Source organism: Chiloscyllium punctatum, chromosome 4 (assembly GCF_047496795.1).
Source record: "Chiloscyllium punctatum isolate Juve2018m chromosome 4, sChiPun1.3, whole genome shotgun sequence".
In the NCBI taxonomy this organism is placed as follows: Eukaryota; Metazoa; Chordata; class Chondrichthyes; order Orectolobiformes; family Hemiscylliidae; genus Chiloscyllium; species Chiloscyllium punctatum.
In genome coordinates this window covers 76,072,386-76,085,194 of record NC_092742.1, presented here as the reverse complement: position 1 = coordinate 76,085,194, position 12,809 = coordinate 76,072,386, and the positions used below count along the sequence as shown (strand labels likewise).

General features: G+C 42.8%; 1 protein-coding gene across 4 annotated transcripts in view; it reads left to right on the top strand.

Moving 5' to 3' along the window:
- The window catches only part of fmn1 (formin 1), a 373,616-nt gene that overhangs the window by 207,197 nt on the left and 153,610 nt on the right, over positions 1–12,809 (top strand). For all 4 annotated transcript variants that reach the window (XM_072569057.1, XM_072569058.1, XM_072569056.1 and 1 more), the window contains one exon: positions 11,891–11,979. In XM_072569057.1, the coding sequence (XP_072425158.1) occupies positions 11,891–11,979 (89 nt within the window). The remainder of the gene's footprint in view (positions 1–11,890; positions 11,980–12,809) is intronic.

Here is a 12,809-nt window from a genome sequence, read left to right as displayed (position 1 = left end):
GGGATTTTTTATGTGTAAGTTCAAAATACCAAGGAGAGACATTCTAAATAACATTGGGTTTGAAGTAAACTTTGCAGCTATAATAAACTTTCCTGACAGGACTGCAGCATGAAGGGCTATGGCATCTTCTTCCCCTACCACTAACCTCCTCCCTTGGTATCTCCAATCCACTTTCCTGAACGCGATCCCCACTATTGAAAGAAAGCCCACCAGCACCAACAAAATTGACCTGCATCAGTTCCCAAGGAGAAGGGAGATGTAGCACAAAGGCAGAGGATTCCTGGGGCAGTGAAATGGAGATTGAGTTGGGCAAATAGGAGTGGACTTCATTACATTCCATTTAGTACCACTTTCTATTGCACCTGACTGGGAGGTGAAAATTCAGCTCACCATGATTCTTTTGGTCTATTTTTCAAGGAATTCATTCAGAGATATCTGACAATGATTAATAAAATGTATGATTTCCATAAAACACAAAAGTGGCCAACTTTACAAAAATATTTGAGGATAATTTACAACAGTGACATATCAAACCTTGTAGAGTTTTAGTGTCAGGAATCAAAGCAAGTTAGAACATGTTATAGTGTACAAGGGTGAAAGAGAACTGGGCTGAATATTTTGCGTATAATCTTCTAAACATGCAGTAGCTGGACTTCATTAGAGACATGAATGGCTGTGTTTGGCACAAGCACACTTCTAATGCGCATGGTGAGGAACAGTTTCTCTGTGCTTCTCTTCAACAGGATGATTTTATCTGGTTTACTGATACTGGAGTGTGCGTTAGGAACTTGACTTTCTTCTCTTGTCTATTTTCAAACTTTAAAAACTGGTTATTTACAAAGTAGAATATGTTTTTATATTTGAAAACTAAATTTAAATGGCCTGATATTTGGAGAAGCAATTGAATTATTATCTTAGTTAAAGATAGAGTGATTTTGTTGGGGTTTAGGTGAGATTAAAACAGTGAGCAGGTTTGCACTATATCTAGTAACTGCAACCCAACATGACATAGCTGAAGCCAATGTAACATGAACCTGACAATTAACTAAAATTTGGCAGCATGGTCAGTGGTTAGCACTGCTACCTCAAAGTGCCAGGGACCCAGGTTCGATTCCACCCTCCGGTGAATGTCGATATGGAGTTTGCACATTTTCCCCATGTCTGTGTGGGTTTCCTTTGGGTGCTATGGTTTCCTCCTACAGTCCAAAGATTTGCAGATTAGGTGGATTGGTCATGGTAAATGGCCCATAGTGTCCAAAGACATGCAGGCTTTCCCATGGATTAGCCATGGGAAAGGCAGCATTACAGGGATAAGTTAGAGGGGTGGATCTTGGTAGAATGCTTTTTAGAGAGTCACTGTGGACTTGATGGGCCAAATGGCCTGTTTCCATACTGTAGGGATTCAGTGATAAAGGAGAATGGCAATTGGGCAATTCATATATTTGAAATGGACTCTCTTTCATTTGTCAAGGTTACAACAACTGCATAGCCACAACTACAGATTTTCCACAGGAATGGGATCATTTACCCACTCATTTGCCAGGGAAGCATATGTTCGACAGTCAGGAGCAGCTCTCAATGAATGATTGCTTCCTGCTCAGCATGTCCTATCACCAAAGAAAACTCATGGCTCAGATCCTCCAACCTCGGGATAGTCAGAGCACCCTGAAAGTGACGGGACAGGACACCTCAGATATCCTGACGCAGTATGTGAGAATTCCTTAGGAAGTTTAAACATCCGATGGGCAATTACTCTCTCCCACAAAAAAAACTGCAACTCTGATTAATAATCATAGACCTCAGTCGGTTCAAACTCACCTATCTGGAAAGTTATCCAGATAAAATGATGAAGAGCTTAAGCCCGAAACGACGATTCTCCTGCTCCTGGGATGCTGCCTGGCATCTGTGCTTTTCCAGCACCACACTCTCGACTCTGATCTCCAGCATCTGCAGTCCTCAGTTTCTCCCAAATAAAAATCAAGACCAACTCATGGGTAACAATAGCTGACCCCTCCCACCCTGACTCGCCTAGACTTCTCCAACTTTATTTTCTCCCCCCCCCCGCGCCCTTACCTTGGGGCTTCCAGCTACCCCACCACAACCCATTTCCCCTCCCCGATGCCCCAGCCTGACTACACCCTGACCTGACCTATCTCTTCAACTAACCACCTGTCACTCTAACCCCTCCCCGGCTTTTTCTTTCTTTACCTTATGCTTCCGTGGGATTAGTGTGTTAATGGCAACTCTCAAGTTAAGTCACGTGTAGACCAGACCAGGTAATTCTGACAGCTATCCCTCCCTAAAGGAAACTGATGATGGTTTCTCTCAAAAATTGCTGATCATTTCTTGATACCATTACTGGGATTATCTTTCCATCCCAGATTTATTGATTGATTTTAAATTCCACCAGCTACTGTGATTGGATCTGAACCTATATCTCCAAGGCCCAGTATTATTACCACTGCCTTTACCATCTTTCACACTTAGCTTACACATTTGTTTAACATAATTACCTTCCCGCTCTGAAAATACTTTGTGTATTTAAATTGGGTTAAATTACCTAAATAAGGCAGTTAATGCTATAATAAAAGGTGTGAGTGCCTTTTACAGGCATTTTCTGTGCTGTCCTCTGTGAGGAATCCTGTACTTGGTAAGTTCTGCAGGATCCTCCATTGGAAGACAGGCCAGAAAAGTTGCAGGTAAGTAACTGTGTAATAATTTGTCTGATCTCTGGCAGAACTAGAAAGTCTGTCCCAGATCAAAAAAAATGAAGCTACAAAACTTTAGACTCCTAGACATGGGCATCTACAGAAAAAAATCCCTGGAACTAATTTATTCAGAATTCTTAAATGATTATTGTGTGATTCACCACTGATTTTTAAATGCATGCTCACCTTCTTTCCACTGGCAGAGCAACCTTTTCCCATGGGCTTGCCCTTTACTCCACTATCAGGGTCCTGAAGCCAATAGAAATAAACCTGCCCTGCCTGTCTCAGTTCACTGTGTTGGAGAGTCAAGCTGCTGCTTGTCCTTTACACACAGCTTCCCTGTAGAGTGCACAATACTGTATCAGACTCCCAATGACTGCACATTGATGTTTAATAGCTCGCAAAAAGTCTTGGGGCATTGTTAACTATATACAGTCACAACATCTGGGCTATTTAAAACAATCTGTTCTCAACTGCTGCTCTTCCTGTGCACATTACAGACTCACAGTTAGGTCAAATGACATTTACAAAGTCTTTCTCTTTTTTCCACTTTTCCCTCCATCCTTCAGACACTTAAATCCTGCTTCCTAGGTCTTCAGTTTAGCTCTACCTTAAATGTAAGCAGTTGCCCAGATTTTGTGACTGTGTACAGTTAACACTGCCCCAAGACTTTTTGCAAGCTATTAAACATTAATGTGCAGTTATCGCGAGTCTTATACAGTTTGAGATATCCTGGCCACATAATACAGACTCCTTGTGCTTAGGCCAAAGTACAGGCAATAATATGAGCTCAACTGGATTGGCAAAATGATTTAGAGGTGCCGGTGTTGGACTGGGGTGGATAAAGTTAAAAATCACACAACACCAGGTTATAGTCCAACAGGTTTATTTGGATTGGCAAAATATATGTTTTACAATACCTTCCTAGTGGTGAGGTGATAAAACTAGATAATTATCCTAGCATGAGTTGTTTCTTGATGGAAGTAGACAGATATTAATGCTTACTTTCTGAACCATATTGCTGAGTTCTAATGTCTACCTTCCTATTGAATAAGTGGAAGAATGCAGGTTATTCTGACACTTAACACGTTATTCATAAATCAAGCTTGTGGTTGAAAGTTTTGTCAAAAACTCTTAGTTAAACAGAGGTTATCCCTAAATTTGGGATGCTTACTATTTCATACAACACGAAAATCAATGGTGAATAATGGGATACAGATTTTACTTGGCAACAAGGATAGATTTGCATGGAGACTGTGGTGTTTTCTTTTAAAAAATGTAGGTTTGAGTTACTGATAGGATCTTATCAGTTAGAGGTCAATGTTGTCATGCTTACCAATAAAGAAGAATCTTTGTCCTTCATCATGACAACTGATGCTCATTAGAACAGACTACTGTACTCTCGGAGGTATTCCATGACATGACAAATGCCTAGGGCTGAGAGATGAGGATTTTTTTTTAGCAAGCTCTCAAGTTGTGTTGTTGTAAATAGCGGTTCAGAAATCAACACACAAATACTTTAAAAGCCCTTTTAAAAATCTTATAAGTTTAGAAGAGATTATAAGCTGCAAAAGATCAACTCAGCATTTCTTTCTCTCATTTTGAAGACATTCCTTTTTGTAAAATGCAGCTGTAACTATCCAGTTTGTACAAGGGAATGGTAAGCCAATGGTAAGTTGACTACTCATTCACGGGTCCAGATTGATGCTCTGGAGACCTGAGACAGTGAGCATCTCAGCTGGAGAGCCAGCCAGAGACCCACATCCCCTCGTTTTAGGTTCACCACATCTTGTTCCATTTAAGGGGCCAATAATGGGACTTCCCCAGGACCAATAATCACACAGATTGAAGCCCCACATGTTCAGAGCTGCCAGCCCAGTGGAGGAGGGTAGGAGTTCTGAATGGCAGCAACAGTAGGGAGATGATGGCTGTTGTCAACATGGCACGCACCTGAGGGTTAGAATCCGTACTGGATCCCAGACCAGGACGCCGCTGCTGGATCACCTAAGTGTAGAAGAAACCATCTTCAGATGTTTTGTCTGTGACAACAGTGAGATCAGAACTGAGAATGCTCACTAATGACTGTACAGCTTCCTATGTGACTTATCAGATCAGTAAGTCATCTGTGTCCACATAACGAAGGATCTGGACAATGTCCAGACTCAGGACAATTAGTGGCAAATAACATTCAAGACACTTGGGCGTAAGACAGTTACCATCTCCAATGAGACCGAAAGCATCCATATCCCTTTGTCATTGAATTGTATTGCCATCACTGAACCTTTAACCACCCTGGAGGTCAACATTATCAGTGTCAAACTTGACCAGGCACGTCAATATTGTGGCGACAATAACAGATTAAATGCTAGGGGTTCTTCTCTGCAAGGAGTAATTTATTTTCTGACTCACTAGAAATTGTCTGTCAATCTACAAGGTGCAAGTCATGAGTGTGATGGAATACTCTCCAATTGCCTGCAGCTTCAACAATACTCAAGGAGCTCGACACCATCTAAACCTAATTTGATAATCCATCAACTACTTGCTGTATCTTCCAGTGCGTCAGTAATTTACAGAGAGGTTCCAAAAGGCAGACCTGTAATTTTAAATACATAAAGTGATGGAAAAACTCAGCAAGTCTGGCGACATCTGGAGAGAAAGAAACAGGGGGAATGTTTCAAGTCCAATACAACTCTTTTTTTTTCAGTTCTGAATAGGTTTAGTGTAAGTTCAGTTAATTTTTTTGGAGGGTTTCTATAGGGTTTCTCGCTATGAGGCCTAGTGAAGTTTCGGTATCTTACTAAACTCGCCTCAATAATAATAGCCCACTGCTGCAACATTCGTCATATCTGATTGTAGCACCATCTTATCATGCACCATTCCTAGAGTAACTCGCCACTCAGTAGATAAGCTATCGCAGGGCCAGGAGCATCGATGCTATGTTTCCAAGGCCACTGGGCACCTGGAGAAGCACTGGTATTCTGAATCTGCCATGCTCAATGGCAGACAGTTCCTGAACATGTTGGAGAAAGGGAAGATGGAACTCCATTCCCCGACAAGGAGCTGGATGTCCTGCTGCAGGGATTGGTGCAAAAGAGGAGCATCCTTTACCCAGAGGGATGGCAGAGGAATCTGTGACACCAGATCCTGGCAGCCTGTTCCAACGTCACCACTTGGCTCAGTGCGGTGTTCATGGGTCGGAGGTTTGAAGTACAGTAGGAGGCTAGTGACCTTCTCCGCTGCACCAGGGTAAGTGCCACACTCTTCTGACTGTTAATCAAACTGATTCTGCTCCTGCACCCACCTTCCAACAAAGCTTGGAGGCTGCCTCTGTCACTATTGTCTGTAACACCTTCCGCCCATTGCTCTCAACCCCTGGAAAAAAACCTCAAAACCTCCCTCACCACTAACCCTGCATAGCCTCTGTGCTATCTACTCACTGTGTCAGACCACCTCAACACTTTTCCCCCATCTGCACCAACCACTTTCAGCTCACTCAGTCCTTCCTTTTCTCTCATTATAGCAGCAGAGAGCCCACAAATACAAAGGGTGTAGAAGGAGTGCTTAACATCCTCAGCCTCTGCAAGGAGAGGCATTAACCCTCCGAGGAGAAGACTGGGACCGCTCCTGCAGGAATACCAAGAGATCCATGTGCCACAAGCTGAGCAAGTATCACTCTTCATTTCATGCAATGCTTCCATTAACCCTATTGTCAACCTGGATCATCGCACACTAATTCTAACCACAGGCCATGATGACTTCTCTCTCCTCGTCTTGCAGGTAAAACTAGGATATCTGCCATCCCTGCGAGAAACAGCCGGCTCCACCAGATGTCACTTCCTTGACTTCTGAGGAGTACTGAATCCTTTGGGCAAGGCTGTCTCCTATAACTCCCTTAAAATCTCAGATACTGACACCTCAGTGGGAACATTGGCCTTAGAAGGTTTGGGGGCACAATCTGGTGAGCACCTCACTGCACCAGCTGCCTGAGGGAGAAACAGCCCAGGTCGCTGGCAATTGGAGGACTGTCAGAGTCTAAGCTGCTGCTCAGCTCCAGGCAAGAAGGACCCTGTGACATCACCCATCAGGGACTGCATCCATATGCACGGTGAGGAGGAGGGGCAGCAGACAGGAATGTGGAAGACAGTGGCCCTCATTGTACAAACAGATCAGGAATGCAGCTACAATGTGGTGACCCAGCTACCTCAAGCATGCATTTCTCTGGCTGCTTCCATGGAAAGGCTGGCGGTTGCCATAGAGAGTCATGTCCAGCACCCTCAATGATCTGCTGCATAGGGGGCACATATCTGCACTTCATCAATTCAACTATTTGTCCTCAGTACTGAATGCATGGTGTCAGGGAGTTGGGGAACCTGGCATGCGCACTGCAGGTATCCCTTCCTCACAAAGAGACAGGGCATTGCCAGGAGACACCCAGATGGAGGAAGGACCACACGGACGTCTCTCAGAAGTTGTCTCTCACAATGCCCCCAGAGGTGGCCTGGTTCCCCAACCTTCAGTCTGCCTGCTCCCTGCAATCCTTGGAATTTGAAGCCATGGGCAGTTCATTTGCCTAAGGCTGGAAGATCCTCGGATGTCTGTACTTGTGATTACATGTTTAGTCATTTGTGTTCACTGCAAATGATCAAGGCAACAATTGCTGTACACAGGTAGAAATGCCAACTGCAGGTTCAAGTATCTGTATCTCCCAAATGGCATCCAGACTGTGGTTAGAAAACTGCTGCTTTCATCCAGCTTTGCTTGTCAGTAATGAATCTGCACAATGAGTGTCGAAAAGACCTTGGCAAGACGTGACCGATTTCTTCATCGGTTGGCATGGAATAGAAAGATCTCTTAAAGCTTTGCTAAAATTCTTTGGAACTGTGCATACTCCAAGTTTTCCAGTTTTGTTTTCAATACAGTTGCCATGGTACTAATTCAGTCTGTAGAAGTTGTCACTTCCTTCACTTTTGGGCTTGACTTTTGGGCTGGACTGATGGTAGCTGGAAATTTCCTCAACGGAAGCTTAATTGATCTCACACGCTCATCTACTGTGAGATTATGGGTCGAGATTAGTGTGCTGGAAAAGCACAGCAGGTCAGGCAGCATCCAAGGAGCAGGAAAATCGGCATTTCAGGCAAAAGCCCTTCATCAGGAATATACAGTGACATTATATTAACCAAGAAACGTCTAAGGCCCATAAACATCTTTTTAATCTTTTGGGATGGGTTAGTGGCATGCCATACTGCAAATTGCTTCTGGCATGTTTATGGTTTCTAGTCCAAGTATTAGAATTGGCCCAGCTGAGATAAAGTGAATTTTGTTTAATAGCTTCAGTCTGAAATTCTGGATTCTCAATTTTCCTTTTGCATTGGGCTTTTGGTTTAATTTGACATCCTGGAATGAATGTCATTCCATCATTTAATTCCAAACTTTACTTTCAAGTGCTGCATTTCAGTCATATTTCAGTGGTCTGCAAAGGTCATGATGCTGCACAAAGTCTGTCAGACATTTCACATTCACTTGATACTTGCTATCTGTAGTCATCATTCAGATCGTCACAACCATTTCTCAGCTTTATTTCTGATGATGCCTACTTGTTGTATTGTGTCAAGTGACTCATCACAATCATTTGCAAGCATCTCTCCAGCAGCCAACTTTATGATTTGATTTGCTTCTTTCTAGCTAAGCATTTGCCAATGAAATGATTCAACTTCTTATTTTTAACTCACTGTTTTCCCCTCAGTGGATGTGTTTTCCTTTCTTTAGGGTGTTGTCCTGAATAATATTTACATTCTTTCTTCTGATCTTAATCTTTTTGCTTGCTTTTCTACAACTATTCCTACATTTTCACCAGTGTGTTTTAGTTTCATTCAACACAGAAACAGACCCTTCAGTCCAATCCTCCTTGCTGACCAGGTTTCCCAAACTAAACTAGTCCTATTTGTTTGCCTTTGGCCCATATCCCTCTCAGCCATTCCTATTCATGTACCTCGACAAATGTATTTTGAATGTTGTAACTGCACATGGATCTTTCACTTCCTCTGGCAGCTCATTCAATATACATATCACCTCTGTGTGAAAATGTTGCCCCTCAGGTCCCTTTTAAACCTTGCCCCATTCACCCTAAAATTATGCCCTCCAGTTTTGAACCCTCCTACCGTAGGGAAAATACCTTTGCTATTCACCTTATCTATGCCCCTCATAATTTTATTAGGTCACCCCTCAACCTCCTATGCTCCAGGGAAAATGTCGCAGCTTATCCACCCTTTCCTTATAACCTAAACCCTCCAGTCATGGTGACATCCTTGTAAATCTTTTATGCAATCTTTCCATTTTAATAATGCTATTGTTTTCATTCTGCCTATAAGGCCTTGGCTGTTCTCCCATTAGTTTGCTTCAGCCGCTGATTAATAACCTCAGAGCTTCTGCACATGTCTATAGATTTCTTGAGAATAAGTTCTTCTTCTCTCAGTAGATAGTGGCTCAGTGGTTAGCACTGCTGCCTCACAGCACCAGGGTCCCAGGTTTGATTCCAACCTCGGGCGACTGTCTGTGTGGAGTTTGCACATTCTCCCTGTGTCTGCGTGGGTTTCCTCCGGGTGCTCCGGTTTCCTCCCACAGTCCAAAGGTGTGCAGGTCAGGTGAATTGGCCATGCTAAATTGCTCATAGTATTAGGTGCATTAATCAGAGGGAAATGGGTCTGGGTGGGTTACTCTTTGGAGGATCAGTGTGGACTGGTTGGGCTGAAGGGCCTATTTCCACACTGTAGGGAATCTAATCAAGTATGCTCCCTCAGCAGGTTTCCTTATGCTTATGACAATTCCTATTGCTGATGAAGGCCAACTTTCAGTTTTCTAAATTCTCATGACTTAAGTAGAGTTATCAGTGCAGTTACATCAATAGTCAATTGTCTCCCTCTTCCCTTGAGTTCTGATGTTGAACACATTCCATTTATAAGTAACATTATTAAGAGGCTTATTGTGTGTATAGAATTCAACATTTTCTGTTCCTCAGTGGGATTTAACCTGCAATAGAGCTTCGAGTATCATTACATTTTCAACAACCCTTAAATGCTCAGTTTTGTTTTAAAAGTTAATTCTGTTGCTATTTCGTATTTTCTCCACTTTCATTGGCAAGCCTTCCAGTTCTGTCTTCTCTTCCTTTTACTTCCACAGCACCCAGGAAATTTCATCCCCATATTGACTCACTCAGTGATTCAAAGTTGTAGACTTTTTTCTTTTTGTAATTCTTCCATGTTATTTCTTTCAGTGGCTTACTCTCCTACAGCCCTGAAGACCCATACATTTTCAGCAGCATTCATTTGATGCCATATCACAAGTGCTATGTGTTTATTGATTCCCACAGATTGCACACAAATGCACTTACTGCAAAGAGATCAGGTGATTACAGCAAGGATACAGTAAGGTTAACCCACGTGGTTAAAGATGCCGTCCAACGCATCTCCTCCACATTATGCACCTCTGCCCTCAGATCCCACCCCTCCAACCGTAACAAGGACAGAACCCCCTGGTGCTCACCTTCCACCCTATCAACCTTCGCATAAACCGAATCATCCGACGACATTTCCGCCACCTCCAAACGAACCCCACCACCAGGGGTATATTTTCCTCCCCACCCTTTTCTGCCTTCCGCAAAGACCAGTCCCTCTGTGACTACCTGGTCAAGTCCACGCCCCCCAACAACCCACCTTCCTGTCCTGACACCTTCCCCTGCCACTGTAGGAATTGTAAAACCTGCGCCTGCACCTCCATCCAAGGCCCCAAAGGAGCCTTCCACATCCATCAAAGTTTTACCTGCACATCCACCAATATCATTTATTGTATCCGTTGCTCCCGATGCGGTCTCCTCTACACTGAGGAGACTGGATGCCTTCTAGCAGAGCGCTTTAGGGAACATCTCCGGAACACACACACCAATCAACCCCACCGCCCTGTGGCCCAACATTTCAACCCCCCCCCCCCCCCCCACTCCCCACTCTGTTGAGGACATGGAGGTCCTGGGCCTCCTTCCCCTCCACACCCTCACCACCTGACACCTGGAGGAAGAACACCTCATCTTCTGCCTTGGAACACTTCAACCCCAGGGCATCAATGTGGACTTCACCAGTTTCCTCATTTTCCCTTCCCCCACCTCACCCCAGTTCCAACCTTCCAGCTCAGCACCACCCTCATGACCTGTCCTACCTGCCTATCTTCCTTCCCACCTATCCACTCCACCCTCCTCTCTGACCTATCACTTTCATCCCCACCCCCATTCACCCATTGTACTCTTTGTTACTTTCCCCCACCCTCCTCTCTGACCTGTCACCTCCATCCCCACCCCCATTCACCTATTGTACTCTATGCTACTTTCTCCCTGCCCCCACCCTCCTCTCATTTATCTCTCCACCCTGCAGGCACTCTGCCTCTATTCCTGATGAAGGGCTTTTGCCCGAAACGTCGATTTTCCTGCTCCTTGGATGCTGCCTGACCTGCTGTGCTTTTCCAGCACCACTCTAATCTAGACTCAGGTTTCCAGCATCTGCAGTCCTTGTTTTTACCTACAGTAAGGGCAGCCAATATAACAAGGACAATTTTGTCTTTCTGCAAACAACACCGATGTTAAGATATTCAGTCTATTCCAGTTAATCAATATTTTAATGGATTGTAATCTGACATGATTTGTTGCTTTTAAATATGTGTTGAGACGGCAGTTGGTAGTAGGAAAGTGGAATGACAGTGGAGAGCATGGAAGGAAATCACTGCCAGTAATTCGGAGAACACTGGGCTCATTATATATAATAGAACAATTATCTAGTTACGAAACAATAATTCCTCAATGATTGAACTTATTGTTTAAAATAGACAAGACAATCTTTAATAATCTTATAATATTTAGAGTACTCTCTTCCATTGTTGTGAAATTGCTTGGCTAATTTCACACCATCCTAGATGGTGGTGGAAGTGACTGGTATTCTTAATCATAGAGGTAAGCATTACAAAATTCTTATCATAAAATGAAATGTATGTTTGCTTCAGGCATCTTCTAAAACGAAGTGTGTGCCTAAAGACCCTGCTTTAATACAAAATTGGTTCAGATATTGGACAAACAATGAACTTTACCTATTTGTTCCTGTCCTAAAGTGTTGTATGATTATTTTAACCATGTCCCTGTGTTACAGAGAGCTCAGGAGGATGAACTGACAGTGATTCACAAATATTATGAGAAGTCAAAAGAGGAAGAAATAAAGCTCCTGGATAAGCCAGAGCAGTAAGCAATTTATTTTTGATATACTAGTTAAAACAGTGTTGAAATTCTGTACTTCCAGCAGCGAGCTGCATTTATGAAGAGCATGGGTTAGAGAGTTGGGTGACAATATGGTAATGCCTTCTGTACTCTGTGCAGGTAAAACTTCCACACTGGCTTAACGAGAACATAGCTTGTATGTGATCATCAATTGTATTGTTGAATTGTGAGAATAAAATATTTAATGTCCACTTCCATGCTTTTGAGCAAAATAAAAATAAAATATGAAAATCAGTACACAAAAGTCAAAGGATATCAGTTAGTAGTAATGTTGGGTTAAAAAAAGCTAAGTTAAGTTTCAGATTACTTCACCAAACACTATACGATGTTTTCGTGATGGGTGTGATTATACAAAGACATTATTTTACTCAGCATAATAATATTGCCTTTAAAAACATTAACCATTTAATATAACTTGCTTTAACACATCGACTTTTATTTTAGTATTAGCTTATGACATGTCAAAGTCTAAGCATATTTATCTTGATACTAAATTATATTGAGTTTTGCACCATGTAATTTTATAAATGATTCTCCTTCTCAACCTTTCCCTTTGCCTGAGGTGTGGTGATCCTCAGGGTAGAGCACCACTGGTGGTCTCTCTCTAATGAGAGAGCAGACTGGTAGGACCATGGTGACTTGGCCTTTTCAATTATTGACTATTCACGCCACAAACAAATTGTGTCTATTTTAAAAAAGAAATATTCTGCATTGATTAGCCTGCTTGACGATAAACAATCATAGCTTTGTCTTAAAAGTTACCTCAGTTGGAACAGTTGATGCTATGCTCCCTT